The following is a 17,382-nucleotide window of genomic DNA, read 5'->3' as shown; positions in this document are numbered from 1 at the left end:
AATACAACATATTCTGTACAATGTATTGAATCCTACCTAGACAATTCTTCCATAAGTAGGAAATAATATATCTTATGGAATACTGCTGTAAAAATATAGAGTAACAAAAAATGTTATTTTTCATGAGTTCTTGTTAGAGCAAGTGTCGTATTGACCACATTGTTTTGTAGGATGATTAACCAAAAAAAGTCCCCCCCCCCCCAAAAGCAATGGACAAAAACCAGCCAACCAATCAAATAATACTTAAAAAGAGAATATTTCTGCTATTTTTATAAGACTCTTCCAAAAAGGCTTGGTTTTCAGTTTTGCAATGTTTTATTCTTATACTAAACAGACCCAGTCCCAAGAAAAACTGGACTTCTCCAGCATCAAATACAGGCTTTTCTTTCAAGATCAACATAAGTGAGTAACTCTGGCAAACAAAAAACTTGGCTTCTTTAATTTTCATGGCGGCAGTAACTTGTATTTCATTCAGCTTAATAGTATGTGCCTGGAATTTTTTCACCGCAATGTCTTTTTGTTCATGTCTTCTTTTTTTTAACCATAGTAGCATTTTTTCTTTGTATTCAGAGCCACCAATTCTTGTCTAACTATCAAATCAGTAAATGCTCCTCTAATTTCTCTGAGAAATAACAAGCTGCTGCTTCAGTTGGTTGCAACTTGGGGCTAAAACACGTTCTAAAATTGGCAAAATAGGACTGGTAAGATTAATTGCTAAGGATAATTCAAATTTCCATTTTCATGAGATCACTGAGTGAAAAATGAGAAGTATTGATTTAAAAATAGCAAACTCCTTCCAGAACATTTAAGTGAAAGTTTACCCCTTCGGTACATTTTTAAGCTCTAGATAAGGAGAAAATTGAATGTCTAAAGAGTTATCTGTTCTGGCTAACCAGTCACAAGCAGCATTTCTATTTAAAAAGGAAAAAAAAAACCCTATTAGGAAGGTTGATCATACTTAGGATATCACGTATGTGGGAGGGCCCTGATAAGAGCAACAAGGCTAAGAAGTGGTTTGGAAAACCTGTCTTACAATGAGACACTTAAAAACCTCAGTCTATTTTGATCCAGAAGGTTAAGAAAATATTTAATCGCGGTCCTGCCTGCTAAGTACTTGCATGAGGGAGGTTTTATATTAAGAGAGAACGCTTTAAATTGGTAGATAAAAGTGTAAAGAGAATCACATGGTAAAAAGTGGAAGTGGACAAATTCAAACTAGAAATGAGGTGCAAGTTTAACCGTGAAAGTCATTAAGTGTTGGAAAAACTTAACCGGAAATAAGATGGATTCTCCAAAACCACAGCATTACTTCCAGGAGCTGCTGCTAAAGAGATGTCTATCTTGATCAGAAGTTAAGGACCTGATGTGGAAATCATTAGCTTATGCTGTGCAGAAAGTCAGACAAGATCATCAGTTTTCAAAGGTACTTTGGCACCCCAAGATAAACATATAGGTGCAGAGAAGTGCTGCCTCTTGAGAAGATCATATATTGAAAGCTGCTTCCTCAACTCTTGAGGGCTGCCAGGGAGAAGGGAATGATATAGAGTAACCGTTCCACTCTGTTGGCACCCTTACCTGCTATCATTGCCAAATATGCCTCATATGGTTTCCCTCCATGGAAGAAGAAGGGATGAATCACGCGTAAGTGAATATCCTTGAATGCAGCCTTTCTTGTTAGCCTGTCAGTATTTCATATCAGTCAACTTACTTTGATCTTCTGGCTCTCACTCCAGGTTTTCTTATTCAGCTCCATGACCCTGTAATTTATAGCATGTTGCATATAGAAGTAGAAATAGCATTGTTTCCATTCATTGCTTAACTTAGCTTATCATAAATGTAGTACTATCGTAAGCTTTCTTAATTGTCCTGCAAATTTTAGCAATGGGAATACTCATGAAAAGCAAATTTAACCTATTTAAGATGAACACGGTGTCCTCTGATGACCGGGGGGGCAGGGGGGAAGAGACTCAAAATCCCCAGCTATGTAATTAAAAACCCACTCCTTTTTTTTTTTTTTCCCCCCCCTTCCTGTTATTACTTGTCAGCTTGGGTTCTATATATAGCTCAGAAGTATGAAGACATACTTGCCCTGCAGTAAGAAACACATTTCCATCATGATTGGGATTAACATGATTATATTACTGAGAGCAGAACAGCAGTAAAACCTGGCATAGAGGTAATCAAGCTTTCTGCTTAGTGCATGGAACTGGAAGCTGAATTAGTTCAAAATGGATTAATCGTATAACCTTAGACATGTGACTTCTGTCTCTCTCTTTTTCAGCTATATGTTAAAATGGGGAGAAAGACATTATAATAGTTGTGCAGCCACCCTGGGTTTCACAGCTTGTGATAATAGTGGAGATTAGGTATCAAGTTCTCCAAGAATTTGAGGAGAATTCCTACCATGTGAGGGAAAGGAAAATCTCTTCAGATGCTGTGATGTATTTTAGTTCTCATTCCTTCTAGTAAGAAGCAGTGGTCCTTTGGGGGTACACCAGTAAAGATTGTTTTTGATCGATACTGATGGCTGATTATTTTCCAGCTGTATTGGCTGATACTAGGCCGATTGCTGATATGCTGCCTGGTGGCTTGGAAAATAGCATCCAGCTGGTAAGTCTGTTGGGGGGGAAAAGGGCAAGTGGGGGAGGGAGGGGACTTGGCGGGGGCAAATTGAGGCCCCTGCTGTGAGGGAAGGAGTGGGGCAGGGACAGCTGGGGTGGGGCAGGGCGTGGGATGGAACCAGCAGCTCATTCAGGAAGTGCAGGGATGGGGGGGGGTTGCTGCTCTTGCCGTTGCATGCACCCCCAAAGGGAGGCATGTTCCTCCCTGCCCCGATGTATGCATGGGATGAGGGTGGGCTGGCCACTACATGCTTGAGGCTGGGGCTGCTCCAGCCTCTTTCTGGTGGCTGTGCTTGGGCTGGGTGTGGCGGGTAGCAGAGGTGCTGAGAGGGGGGCTATGGCAATTTTTGGGGTGGCTGTAACCCCCTGTAGTCCTCCCCCCCAGTGCTGCTGCCACCAGCCCCAAGCACAGCTGCCGGGAAGAGGCTGGAGCAGTCCCAGCCCCTGCCTTCAGCGACAGCCTGCCCTCGCCCTGTGCACAGATCGGAGGGGGCACATGCCCCTCATGCCTCTCCTGGGGGCATGTGCAGCTCTGTCCTGCACCCCACCCCAACTCAGCTGGGCAGCACCTGCCTCTGCCTCAGCCCCTGCCCCTTCCCCTTCCCCAGCCCCACTCCCTCCTTCACCAGATGGGCCTCGATCTGCTGCCCCCAGTCCCACGCCTTCCCTCCTCCACACCCCTTCCCCCTATAGACTTACCGGCCAGACGCTTCTCTCCAAGCTGCTGGGATGCAGTCCTGACCACGTGCATGCTGTGGCTGCATGCGTGCACACAGCATTTATTGCCAGCGTTAGCAACCACATCAGCCAGAAAATGCCATTTGCCAGCAATGTCAATTTTTTCCTTTTATCAGTGCCAATACAATATGGACCAATGCATCAGTGCACCTCTAGTGGTCCTCATGTGATGGCCAGCTTATTCCAATTCCTACATAATATATATATGACATCTGAATTATAAATATTTGCAGACCACTTGGAGATATTAGTTACCTGAATATTGTAGAAGATATGTGTAAGAAGATAGGAACAATAATAAGGGTCGTGAAGAAGTTGGAGCTAATCAGAATTAATTAGGAGGGTGCAAAGTCTCTTCTGTTTTGTGTGGGGGCCTTCTGAATTAGTTACTGTAACTCAAAGCACTGTACTAGTTAGTGCCTTTTGTGTGGAGAAAAGGTGGGTGTGTGTCTGTTCTCTGCACCAGGCCTATAGTCTGGCAGGATAAAATAAGAATCTTAAATCTACTTGTTCTCTTAAGTTGAACAGGCACTAGTAAATTCTGCTGCCAGGAGAGCACAGGGGTGCCATCTGGGTGACTTGTGCTCATTTAAAATATGTTGCTTGTTCTGCCCAGAGTTCAGCCGAACACTGCACAAACGGGGATGTGCCAGATGTGGATTTTCCATCACATGTTTTTTGATGAAGGTCAATCATCAGCTCCTTGCATGTTCCTGATCTACTAGGGGCAGAGGGAAAAATGAATTAGCTTTTGCTCTTTCATTAATATTCCCTTTAACACTCATCACCTTGGTAATGATGGTTTTTTTCTTTCTTTTTTTGGTCTTCAGTTGGATACCTGAAAGCCGACTTAGTGAGAAAAGCCTTGTATTCCCTCTCTCTTCTGTCTTCTCTTGGCCCCCTGTTGTTGGAAACACAAGTTCCTAAAAACCATTAACCATAGCAACTGCTTTAGCCTGAATTTCCTCCAACTGTTTTTTTTTTTTTTTTTTTCTTAGTACATGCTGGGTTGTTCCTAAACAAATCTGACATTGTTTGATAAGTCAAGTTTTCATTTCTGGATGGTGTTAAACATAAAAAGGTAGCTGTGGCCGATCTTGTAAACCAGGGATGCTTTAGATTTTAGAACAGCATGGTTACTTTGCTTTCATGCTGAAGGACGCACAGAGAAAGCAGTCATGGAAGACAACCATCCTCAACTATGAGGGATTGCCAATGATGAAGTTAATGAGAGAAGACTGTGGCCTGGCGTCCTCTCTGAGCATTGTTTGGTTTAAACACAGGGCATCTTTATTTCACTGCCAGCCTTTATGACCACCCCCAGCCTCCCAAGAGTAGAAAAGCTAAATGTAATGACAAGTCACAAATAGACTACCAGGTTGGTTTGTTATCTTTTCTGCTGAACTAGTAGGTTAAAGTTGAGGCAAGAGAAACGAGTGGTGTTGGTAATTCTCATGCCATTTTTTTTCTGTTCTTCAAAGCTGCAGCTGCTGACTGCATGCGACTAGGTGAAGATTTTGGTGTATATTTAAAAAAGAAAAAAAAAAAGAAAAAAAAAATTTTCTCTGTAACTGCAGAGAAATGCAGCCAAAAAGTCTTGGAAGGCAGAAGACAAAATAGAGCTCAATGTTTATTTTATTATTCTTAAACTCAATTTTAAGGCAGCCTAGTGACTATTTGAGACCCGACTCATGATTTCTGAGTGGTTGGGTGAGGGATACTGAGTATAGGTTAGTTCTTGTAAAGTGATAAAATGACACGTGGGTTTTCTTCCCAGTGTACACTAGGCTTCACCCACCAGACCAGCACAGGGCTCATATAAGACCTAAGCACTGTTTGCATCCCACCTATGCAGTGTTTTAAAGTATTCATTCTGTATTGCCCCTCTGCTTAGAGGTGAATTTCACTCCTCTTTTGAGGTGGTTTTTCCTTTGATCAGAAATAAAGGCTGGGTAAGGTTAAAGCTGGATAACTGTACACCATACAGAGTAGCTGAATTGGAGGCAGAGATAAGGTGCCCCTCTACCCTGCCTCCTGCCTGACTTCAGAATAACATGGCTAATTACCTCTCTGAACAAAGGTGGGAATAACAGCAACAGTTCTTGACAATTCCTCCTTCATGGCTCCTGCTAAAACACCTGCCTTCTGGTCCTTTTTTCCTCTATTAGTTCCCCTAACAAGACACCTTTAAATAGGGTCTTTTAAATGGACAACAACTTGGTAGGCAAATCTTTAAAGGCTTTATTATTGTAACAAATCTGTGGCTGCCATTGTCATGTTTCATGCTCCACTGCTATTCAGAACTTCTTACTGATGTGCTAGAGAGAAATCAGGACTTCCCGCTCTGTAAACTCAGTCGGACGACTTAATTTAAAGAAGAATCCTTTAACTTGCGGCAGTATAAGGTCTGATTCCACCCCCTAGATGCCGGTGGTTTTCAACCTGTCGTCTGTGGACCTCTGGGCATCTGCAGACTGTGTCTAAGGGATCCCCCCAAAATAACTAAGATCAGTCGAAAGTAGGTGAATAATACCCACATTTACAATTCAAAGAGGTCTGCACCGCCATTTGAAATTTTCAAAGGGGTCTGCACCTCCACTCAAAACTTAGGGGTCTGAAGATAAAAAACAGGTTGAAAACCACTACCCCAGAAGATAGTCATGCATTTGCAGTGTAGACAGGAAGCCATTGCTAAGGTCAGAATTTGGTCCATTTATAATTTATATACAGGCATTTTTCAAAAACATTAGTTTAGTATCATTACTAAATAAGGGTCTTTTTATCAAGTATGCACTAGCAGGCCATGGTGACGGGCTTGCAATAGAAGCGATAAGGAAGACAACTAAAGACAGAAGTAGCAGGTCTTAAAATATGAAGTTTATTACCCTCCCAGTCTTATCCAGTTACATTTAGATAAATTTCTCCTCAAGTTCAGATTCCCAGCATGTCCCAGTTGTCATCTTCCCGCAGGGGTTGTGTTCTGTCGAAACTGAGAAGCCCTAGATGCCTTCCAGTTCCAGCACTGGTAGGAGAGAGAGGCTAGAATAGCAAAAGCAGTCAATAGCCAGAGAGCATTTTTTTAAAGTCTTGGTTAAAACCTTTTTGTAGTAACGACTGCTTATATCTTTAAAACATTTTCTGTAGGTAATTGTTACTTTGAACATTGTCATTTCCCAATTTAAAAGGAAGTTAAATGCCCATTTCATAATCTTCATTTAGATGCACTCCCTTGTACAATATGAGCGATAATTGGATACCCAGTTTACTAGTTCTTAAACGTTGGCATTAAGTGAATAAGAATTAAATTGGCTGTGGATGTTCCTGTTTGAACTATAAATAACATGTTTTCAATCAAGCATTTCTTTACCAATTTAAGATTATGGAAAGGCCTCTTGATCTTGTTTTAATTTGTAAAATAAATAAATAATTTGGGTTGGATGTGATATTTGAAAGGAAAGCTGATCTTCTAGAAGGTTTCCAAGCGAGATTCAAGGCCTGGATATATAGTATGTTAATGCTGGCGTAATTTGGTATTAATTTTTGTACACTGATGTACATACCATTTGGACTTGCAGCGGACAGGCTACCAGTTTATTCTCTGGTAGCTGCTGTAGTTGGCATTATTGCAACACTTTGCCATTTGATGGGTGGGAGCTGTGAAGAGCCTGTTTGCCCTAGGTCTAGTGATTATTCCAGGATAGCTGCAGGCATACAATACCTACGCCAGTGTAACTTATATCACTTTATTGCTCTTCTTGTTTGGTTTATGTGTTGCTTGGCTAAAATTATACACCAGATTCTAGTAAGCTGCCTGTTTCCAGGGTTGTGTGTTGTGTGTGCTCTTCTTTTTTGCCTTTTGAAAGTGAGTTTCGTATGTCCATCTCCTCTGAAGCCTATAAGTTTGTGGTGGTTATGGCTCTGACTGGCGAAATGAATGACTACACTGGACAGAGCATTGTTTTTATCTTTCCTTGCTACTGAATACCTCTTTTTTAGGCTAGGGACAGACATTACACATAAACTGGTATAAATGACTGGAAACCAGTTCAAATCTGTAACGCAACACGAGTTCAGTGCGCACAAGCTGCTTTCAAAATGGTTGAAACCAGTTTAAGATAAACCTGGATGGATGTAACATCAGACTTGACTGATTTAGGTTATATTGTGTGTCCCAAATCCCCTCCAGATTCAAGCTGTCTACCCCAACAGAGCAGGGAGGTGTGCTCTGGTGCCTCCCTGGCTTCTGGCCTGGACCACTGCAGGCACGCAGCTGCATTTCTGGAATCAAAAGTGAATGTCTGCTCGCTCACTTATTGGTTTAATCTACGCAGTTTAAACTAACCTGCAAAGATTGAATCAATTTAATCTAGCGCTTTTTGACTGTCTGAGCTTAGCCTTAGAAATCATTAGGGTGGTAGACTGTCAAACAGCTCTGTGCAAGGTATTCTTTTGTTTTACAATCGGTAGGCTTCCGTACGTGATGGGCAATACAAAACTTGCTACAATGTAGTTGACACATCTTCCTTAGTGAGACTGCAGTCAGTGAAATGCCTATTCAGTTCTAGGTTTCTTATTTGCTACCTTCAGAAGCGTTTCTGTATCTGTAATAGGATGCCCGTTACTAAGATTGCACATCTGATGGGGTAGTTGGTAGGTTTTGTCTTGAAAGAAAGAATGCACTGCTCAGAAGTGTGAAATAGAGAAATTCAGCTAAGCTCACATGCTTAGACCCCACTTAGTTCTTCCAAGGAGCTTGTCCCCTGTGAGTTTTTGACATTGTTTTGTTCTGCAATGGTAGCATGTACATACTTAAACAATTGCATAACAAAGCGTCATACGTTTTCAAAGCACTTTACAAACAAGCTTGTGATGGATAAATATTCAGCATTTGTGGAGGGTGACCATGCCGTGAAATTAGAGAAACCATAGCTAGCCCCCTGCTTTAAGAGGATAACTATGGTACTTTAGATTCCAGTGTGATCGTTTGTACGTTCAGCCCTTCTGAGCAACGTGTCACTGCCTACATGCAATAATTGTGCTTAGTTCTCTAAATCAGTTACGAAAGAAAACTATGCTTTCTTCATTTTTTCAGTTCATGTTGTCCAATCAGTCTTTTTCATTTGTGCAAGGCAGTAAATATTGATCCATAAATTAAAACCTCAGGGCTTTTATACACGTCGTCTGGGAGTGGGGTGGGGGAGCGCTCCAAATGAGCTTTAAAGTGCCCCTGCTGCCATTGTTCTGCACAGGGATGCCGGAGTCTGCTGGAGCGTGGTAATTACCATGCTCCAGCAGTCTCAGTTAATCGGTTTTTGTTTTTATTATCTTTGAGCTATTGAAATATTTATATTCAAAGAGGATTCTCAAATTTTTTCTTGTGTTGACAAATATAAAGTCTCTTTTGAAAAATATGTACATATGGAAAAAAAAATGGATTATGATAACATATTTATTCAATGTTACAGCTTTCTATATGCCAGTGTTCATGATTCACCCACCTACAGTATAGCAGTTGTTAGAGTCTGGACCTCTTATTTCTTTTTTTTCTTATGGAAGAAGACTAAGGAATGTGGTGAATCTCTTCCAGTTTACAGCTAGAAATTAGAAATTCAAGTCCCAAGACTTTTTAAATCTTAAAGTTTTTCCCACGACTTGAAAAATAGCCAACAGTTTTCTTTCTGGGAAGAAATCGCCCTTCTAGGTATTGGAGTCTCATGTAGTGTTCCTGAATATGCACCTCTGTTCATGATAAAGGCTATTTGCTTGCTCTCAAGTATACATATATAGCCTGTAGCTGCATAAGACCAAGCATGTACACTATAATTTATCTCACTTGTAACCCAATAAATATTTGACAAATACAATAGATATTGAAAAGGGGCTTTTGCCATGTAGAATATGAACATAGGACCAACTTATGCCTGTCCTGTTGCATTTTGTGTAAGGGAGTATAAAGAGGCTCCCAAACTATAGCTGAAAGGACTGTTCTTATATGTATGAGTTTTTGGGGGCGAAGGCAGAGTTCTTTCTGTCCTTTTTGCCTGGATTGCCCTTTCCATTTTCTTCTCTGTTTAGGATTTAGGGCAGACTCTGACTAGTAGCATCCTAGACACTATTGCTGCTTCTCAGCTCTGTTCATGATCCCATCAGCAGCTGGTTAGATAAAGAGAATGCTGACTTTATTTCATATGCTGCTGACAAAGGAAAACCACTGCTATTTCATGCCAACAGGATGTGACAGAGGCAGCCTTACAAGCATGAAAGAAAGGCCCCAGAGATTTTCAGATGAAATGGTAGATGCAATACACAAGTAGAAAGCGCTTATAGCTGCCACTGTAATCCAGAGAGAAAATGTCTGGTTTGGGATGGTTATAGCTTTAACTTGCTGTGCACGGGGAAGTAGCACGTGGGCTGGACTGTACATGCTCCACCTCTCATATGCATATAGCAACTGCTGGCTTTGAGCAGGTTCAGCCCAGAGCTGAAAAGCATCTGCTCCAGGTTCCTGGCTCTATAATGCCTTCATATACTTGGTAGTTGAACTGCCTCAACTCTCGAGTCATAACTGAAAACTTAGTGTAGGTTACTTTGTCAAAGCCTTGTACAGCCATTGTGATTTCAAGCCACAGCTGTCCAACTGGCAGCCCACAACCTGCTCTGAGGGGTCAACATGTGGTCCTTGGGCTCCCACCTGGCCACCGCTCTACCCATTGCTCTTGCAGCCGTGGCAGCTCCCAGGCTCCCTCACTCTTCTTTCACTTCTGGCTCCTGCCCCTGCTTCTGGGGGTCAGGCGGTGTGGTGGGAGGGGGGCAAACTGAGGAAGCTGCATACTGGATAGAGGAAGGAGCCAGGCTTCCTATGCTGTGGACAGCGTGCCCATTTGGGAGAAGAGTGGAGGCGTTGCGTGCATGGTGGCAGGGGGCGGCAGGGCTTCACGTCTAATGAAGGAGTTGGGGGAAGGAGGGGGCGCGAGCATCTCCTATAGTGTGCGGGTGCAAGGTCTGTGTCGCACGCTGCGAGGGGGCCCCGGTTGCCCAGAAGTTGCATCGCTGTGTCATACGTACTTGTAGGGACGAGCTGAGTCTCAGTTCTGCGCGGTCATGGTTGAAGTAAATGGTGTACCTGCTGCTGCAAGCCTGCATTTTTAGGTACTTTTGATTTTGGTTTTAAAGGGGAGTTTACCTGTACTCCACTTAGCATTTGCATTAGTTTTGTATTCAATTCTCAGACAAAGTTGCTTTTCAATACCTGCACTTCAGTGCAGAAAACCATGTGCTTATATGATGATGCAGAGCCTTTCATCCCGTGCATATTAAGTAATACTCGGCTTGGGCTGGGCACACTTTCTTTCATCACCTCCAGGGAGGAACTATCTGCTTGCCCGTTGTTTGGTTTGTTAGTATTTGGAAATTTTTAGAAAACACTTGAGTTTCCTGTCTGGCTCATTTTAGCATTACATAATTAGATAGAAGAAACCCTTCACTTCGCTACGTGTCCTTCAGCCAGAGATGGAAAAAGTCTGTTTTCCTCTCTGATGCCTTGGATGTTTTAGTTGCGGTTTAAAAAAAAAAAAAAGGTTTTTTGGGGGGGTGGTTGTAAGGGCAGCATATTCCAGTGGCCCGGATATTGGATCAATAGTTGGGAGAAATGGGTTTTAGTCTCAACCAGAACAAAAATCTACTGTGTGACCTCGACAAAGTCGCTTCGTTTATCAAAGCAGGCTGCCCGTTCGTTAGGGCACTGGCTTCTCTTCAGGTGTTTCTGGAGAGTAGGACTTTGGTATCAGTTGGGGCTCTTAGAGACTCGCAATAAAAAGTAACATTTTATATTGTGAAATTATTTTCCGCATTTTAAGATAAGGCAGGACTCAACTTTATTATCTGTAGAGATCAGAGCCCACTGTTGTGTTCTTCACTCTTTGTCTTGAGCATCCCTTCATAGGCTTTGGCACCTGTGAGAGCACGGGTGGGCGCCAAATAGATGAAACATGTGATAACCCAGGAACCTGAGCCCCCTGTGCCCCAGAAATCATGAGTCTCAAGCTGAAGGCCTGAGGTTAGGTGGGGATAGTACTTCTGAAGGAAACGCATCATTTCACCGGGTTACATCAGCTAACTTTAATTTGTGAAGTATTTGAAAATGGCTTGATTTATGCCAACAGCCCACTTTAGCCAATAATGAAAGCGAGTCTGAGCCAAGAGAGAGAGGTCAGCTTAATCAGTGACTTGGCTAAATGGAGAATGGTGTTTTCCCATATGTAGGATGCTACTGGGCTTATAAACAACAAACAGCGGCTTATTTTTTACTTGTCTGTTTAACTGCAACTCTCCAGTCTAAACTAATTTTGTTCAGTAGTAGCACACACACAAGTACTGTTCACGAGTCTTTGATTTCAGACTGTTGATAAGGCATGTTGTTTTTCACAGTGCTGTACGAGACCGGTTTTCTTTCATGTGACAGCAAAGGCAGCTACAATGTACCGGCAGCAACAGAACCTCCCTGTTGGGTGGTTTTCCCCTTGTCGCCTACCAGGGTCCTTTCTTGTATAGCCCCGCACGAGCTTTAGGAACATTACAAAGATTAACACTGTTAAAATATCCTGTTTTAGCTTTTAACTGGGTAACAAACAATTAAGACTGCAAGTAATTGCATTCTGGAGGCCTCTGCTAATAAATAAGAAAACAGGAAAAAAAGCACGGCACCAAATCAAGCTGCAGAAATCGGGGCATGAAGCGAAGTCTCGTTTTTTTTGTAGCTGTGAAATCTTCACTTAGTTCCAATTACTGCGGAAATGTTACAAATAATTTTCCTAGTTTGTTTAATGCTACCTGTGGATTTGTGTGCACTTTTAAATGGTACCTTGTAGAGATAAGAGAGGCTGGGTGCATTTCCTCCTTAATTACTGGTTTTTACATCCTTCATGCTCATTAAACCGATGAAATTTAATCAGGAAATAACCTATTGGTCTAGAGGGGGCTGTTTCCATTTCATCTATGGAGCTTTGCTGTCTTTTCCGTGATGGAAGTTCAGATGCGCAAGCATCAGGAGCTTTGAAAAATGAAGGACCCAGTGCTGCAAGAAGCTGAGTTCTTGTGAATATTTATTGATCTATGATCCCTGAGCTATTTCGGAGGGCCACTCTTTTGAATACCAGGGTGCTCAGAGTTTAGTATAAACATGCTGTTTTTTCCCTAGCTTCAGCTCTTGGTTTCTTAATGAGTTCAATTTTGTTGCCTGCTTCCCACTTCTGTATGCACATGTACCTGTACTCATTGCCCTGTGTGTATGCTGTATTCCAGACCTTGCATTTTCAGTGACTGGCTTTCTCACATGCATCGCAGCCTCTGCCTTCTTCATTATTCCATCCAGGAAGAGCACAGACCGACTGCAGATGCTTCCTCAGCCTGATGGCGGGTACTTGTACCTGAAAGCTTGCAAAGAAGAACTTTTCCCAACTATTTGATTTGAATTGGTCTTAGAAAGGATATCGTATTTACCCAAAGAACTTGGTCCGCCTTTTTATCCACGCACTCCAGTATACAGATATATTAAGAGACTATCAGCTGATGTTACCTATTGGCTACATTGGTTCAGCCTCTTAAGACACCTTTACTAAGTGGTAGAGATCCCAGTTGCAGAAAGCATTTTGTTTAGTCATAAAATCAAAATAAGTGTGTCCTAAAATCAAGACTAACCAACCAGTGAAAAATTGCAAGTATGCTGGCATAAAGTTGTTTTACTGGTGGCAAGGACGAGAGACTGGACCATTTGGTGAGTAGTTCCAGCATTTGAAAGTTATGAATGTTTTGTTTCTGGCTTTTGAGTGCTACAGAGGCTGCCCCATAAAAGTACTGAACAAGATTGAGCTAGCACTGGCCCTTCTAGTGTACCAGCAGAAGCTCATTGATCTTTTCCTTCCCTCTCCCCTGCCATCCGTTTTAGCCTGAGTTTGCCTTTCATTGAAACGTGTATTAGGAATTCTGTATTTCCATGGTGGATCAGCAAGTTTTGCTGTTAATACAATTCTGTTGCCAGGATTTTTTCTTTAAGTCCAGAATTTGGAGTTAGGAGGAGGAACTGTACTCGCTCATTATTTCATGATCTAGTTTGTGATGTTCTCTACCAGGAAAAGTCCCTCCCCTTCTCTTGCAGTCACCCCAGGGCCCTCCAGAGAGAGCTTGCCATTGAAGAAGGGCTTGGGTAGAGGACTTCACCACTGTCCATGCTCCAGCCTAGGGGTGCTGCAGTACCAGTGAATTTTCTTCCTTGGAGAGATGAGCAAATGCATGTCACCAGAAAGCAACATGCTGCTTTTAACTTAGGAGTAGCTCTGATATGCTCTGCTTGTACAGCTGTATCTTGCTACTCTTTTGCAGAGCAAAGGATGGCCAGCCAAAGGTGAAGGAGGTTTGAATAAAGATGGAGAGTGGTGACTGAAGGACTTTGGAGCTTATTTACACTGTATCCTGGGATGAAAAAATCCCAATGCCCTTATGAAAATCGGTGGATGGAAAAACTTGACTCTGCATGCCTTGTCAGAACTCCTTGCATCATCTTGTTTTAGCCTAGTTTAATTTTATTTTAAAAATACTCAGTGACTAAGCCATTCTGTGTTGTTCATTTATTTAATTAGACATCTCACCCAAAGATATTTTGCAGGGGAGTAGAAAGGTTTCCAGAGCTTGTAATTTTTTTTGAAAACAAAACCATATTTTTAATGAAGTTTTCTTCTGCAACATCAAAACATGTATAAAGACTTTGTGGAATAAGTTTTTGTATGTGGTATTACATCCCCAAGCAAATGTTTATCCCTTTGTTATAATCCCTGGCAAAACAGGATTTATAAATCAAAGTATAGGTAAGGTTGTATTATCACCAGGGATCCTGGTTTCTCTGTTTAAAAATTGCAAATCCTCTGATAAAACCATCACACATTCTGGGATTAAACCTCCCTGAATCTGCAATTAAAATGACATACCACGATATATATAGGTATCAACTGAATACAATGTTTTATTGATATATTTACAATTTTAAATAAATTTGGAAGCCTACCAGTACGTTGGGCACTATAATAAAATAAATTCTAAGTACCTGTAAATTTTGATATTTGATTGTTGGGTTTTTTATAATGGATTCCCTCCTGCTGCCTTCACTCCACCAGGATGCAGCTCCAGGCCGCTAACTCCCCACCCACAGCCCCCTTGCTCCCCCAGCTCTGCCAGAGGGGGCCCCTGCCTGCAAGGACTACAGGCCTGGGTCCTCAGCCCCTTGCCCTGCTGCTCCCCCCCGCACAGCAGCGCCCTAGCCCCGGCTGTCATCTGCAGCTGCTGTAGTGGAGCCTGGTTTCCTGTCCACTCCTAGGCGGCACAGCCAGAGCAGAGTGGGGAGAGGAAGGGGTGCAGGCTACCTCCTTCAGGCTTGGGCTCCCTGTCCTGCTGCCTTGCCTTTGGGAGCTCTGTGGCCCAGCAGGCGGGACCCGGCAGAGCGGGGCTGGGCGGGGAAGCTCCTTGGCGCTGCAAGCCCCATGCTGCCATGGCAAGCACAACTTCGTGCCGGGGCAGTGAGGGGCACAACTCCGCACCGCTGCCCCTGCCCATGCTCCTGCTGGGTGGGCGGGGGGTGCTTCACTAGGGCAGCACGGCTTTTTGTAAGCTTTGCCCTCCTGTATTATCCTCTAATAGCTTTGTACTTGTGATACGTGGCGCATACAGTATCTCACGAACTTGGCCACCGTGCTGTGCCACAAGTGACTTGGCCGGGGGGGGTTTATGGTAGGAGGGCAGGACGAGTCCCTGCAATCTTATTAAAACATCTCAGAATCGATCTGTTAGATCTTTGTAAGTGCTTGTTCATGGTTTATTTGAAACGTTCTGGACAGGAGCGTGTGATAGCAAGGAAGAAAGGCCTGCCTTAGTAAGGACTTTAGCTACTTGATTTGACTTGCATTGAGGATGGCATTCACATTTTATTTGTCTATAAAGTACCTTTGAATCAAAGCACTGAGTACAGGAAGCAGAAGGACATAGCCAAGAAAACAAACAAACCCCGGTAATCAACAAAACACATTTCACAACTAGCAGAGCCACCTAAAACAGGATATTCATTTTACAACACAAAGGGCACTTAAAATAATCGTGCTAGGGGCTGGAAAACAGAAGTGAAGAGGTGGTTAATTGACTTGGAAAAAAAAAAAGTTTGGGGTTGGGTGAGAGGGGGAGATTTAGGAAAGGAAATTGGGGAACGAATGGTAAAATAAAAGTGGGATGATGAAATATGGAAACAGGGAAGTAAGGAGTAATATGAATGATGGGATGAGATGAAGGGGTTAGGATTTTGAAAAGGAAATGTAATTGGGAAGGGAGCCAGCGAAGTGGAGAAAGATAGAGAAAGGGAGGACAGAAAGACAAAGTGAAAAACAGATGGGTGGTGTAGTTTTGGTGAACTGAAGGGGCCGAAAAGAGGATTTTTGATCCTTACTAGAAGCAGTCACTGCAGAAAACCTAATGTTGTGGTAAGTGTTTGGCCCCTCCGTTGGGGGGACGCAATACCCATGGATGGAAATTTAGCTCATGGGACCACAACAGGACGATGCTGCGGTGGGGCTTAGGCAGAATCCAAGTGAAATGGCACAATGGTCCACCTTCACAGATACGGTTATGATTGTAGTCTTGGGGGTTTCATTAGTAGCCTTTTTGGATTGGATCCAAGTTGTGTGGTTTTTTTTTTTTTTTTAGACTTCTGTGTGCATTTCTGTTAACCAGGCAGTGTTATGACACTGTATAAGTAGGGATCTACTCAGTTTGCGATTCTGCAGATTTCACGGAGGTCCTCACGGTCTCTGCGGCCCGGCTGTGCAGCCCACTGGGGCGGGGGCCGCTGGCACAAAAGGGAGCAGCTAAAATGCTCCTTCCCCCACCTTTCACCGCTGATTGGCTGAGGCCTGGCTATTGTGCAGCCCTGTTCTTCTCCAATCAGCAGCAAGGGATAGTTCCCCATCTATACATATGCAGCTCTCCCTGCAGCTTGTATCTGGGAAAGCTGCAGAATGCACTTGGATCAACGTGGCGCGATATAGTAGAAGGCTTGATTCCAGCCATCCCTTTCTCCCTCTCAGCTTCCTTGCTCTGCCCCTTCCTGCTGCTCAGGGCCCGCTCTCGGCGCACTGATAACTTCCCTACTGCTCGCACCCGCAGTCGGCTCCCCCCACATATTTTCATTCCAGCCTCTCTCCGTGAGTCTCTGTTGAAGATTGGGTTGACTGATCGACCCCCTTTTGTGGTGAGTAATGACTAGATAGAGTAATTAGAAAAATTACTAGCAAGATATCCAGTCTCTCTTTTTTTTTTTTTCCCTCCCCTGTGTCCAAAAGCCACATTTTCATAGATTATCATACACATTAGGGCTGCAAGGGACCTTGGAAGATCGAGTCCAGCCCCCCGCCCAAAGGGCAGGAAGTCAACTGGGGTCATGGGATCCCAGCAAGATGAGCATGAATTTTGAGTTTACATCAGTGTGTATTCTTTATATCAAAGCGGTTGTGCTGTCCCTTCTCCTGCTACTACTCTGGAGAGCTGTTTCCATCCCACAACAGCAGCAAGCGCCTGACAACGTTCCCCTGCACCCAGCTCTGCTCCCCAGCTGCTCGGTAGGGATGTGAGACTGCTGCAGCCCAACCCGGGTGCTCTTCTTCCTCTAGAGCAGGGGCGGGCAATTATTTCAGGCGGAGGGCCGCGTACTGAGTTTTGGCAAGCCATCGAGGGCCGCATGAAGGCAGCTAGGGGCAGATAAGTATTAATTTTCTGAATGTTTTTAAGGGGCCCCGTGGGCCAGATAGAATGGGCTGGCGGGCCGCATTTTGCCCACCCCTGCTCTAGAAAGATGAAAAAAAATAGTATTTTGTTAGTTCTGCTTCCATGTTCTCCCATCCCCTTTCTAGGCAAAGGGGCGTCATTTCCCCTCACTCATTAGTTTACCTCAAATAGGTAATCTGAATGAGGTGGATCTGAAGTGAGCAGAGTT

At 43.3% G+C, this 17,382-nt stretch overlaps 1 protein-coding gene across 3 annotated transcripts in view; it reads left to right on the top strand.

The window, feature by feature from the left end:
* Positions 1 to 17,382, top strand: part of ARHGAP32 (Rho GTPase activating protein 32) — a 464,420-nt gene that overhangs the window by 126,527 nt on the left and 320,511 nt on the right. For all 3 annotated transcript variants that reach the window (XM_019546989.1, XM_019546988.1, XM_019546987.1), the window contains exon 2: positions 335 to 402. In XM_019546989.1, coding sequence (XP_019402534.1) covers positions 335 to 402 — 68 coding nt within the window. The remainder of the gene's footprint in view (positions 1 to 334; positions 403 to 17,382) is intronic.

The sequence above is a fragment of the Crocodylus porosus genome, unplaced genomic scaffold, assembly GCF_001723895.1.
Source record: "Crocodylus porosus isolate Cpor-Errol unplaced genomic scaffold, CroPor_comp1, whole genome shotgun sequence".
NCBI classification, from domain to species: Eukaryota; Metazoa; Chordata; order Crocodylia; family Crocodylidae; genus Crocodylus; species Crocodylus porosus.
The sequence above is the reverse complement of the archived record's forward strand: the minus strand, read 5'-3'. Positions and strand labels throughout refer to the sequence as shown.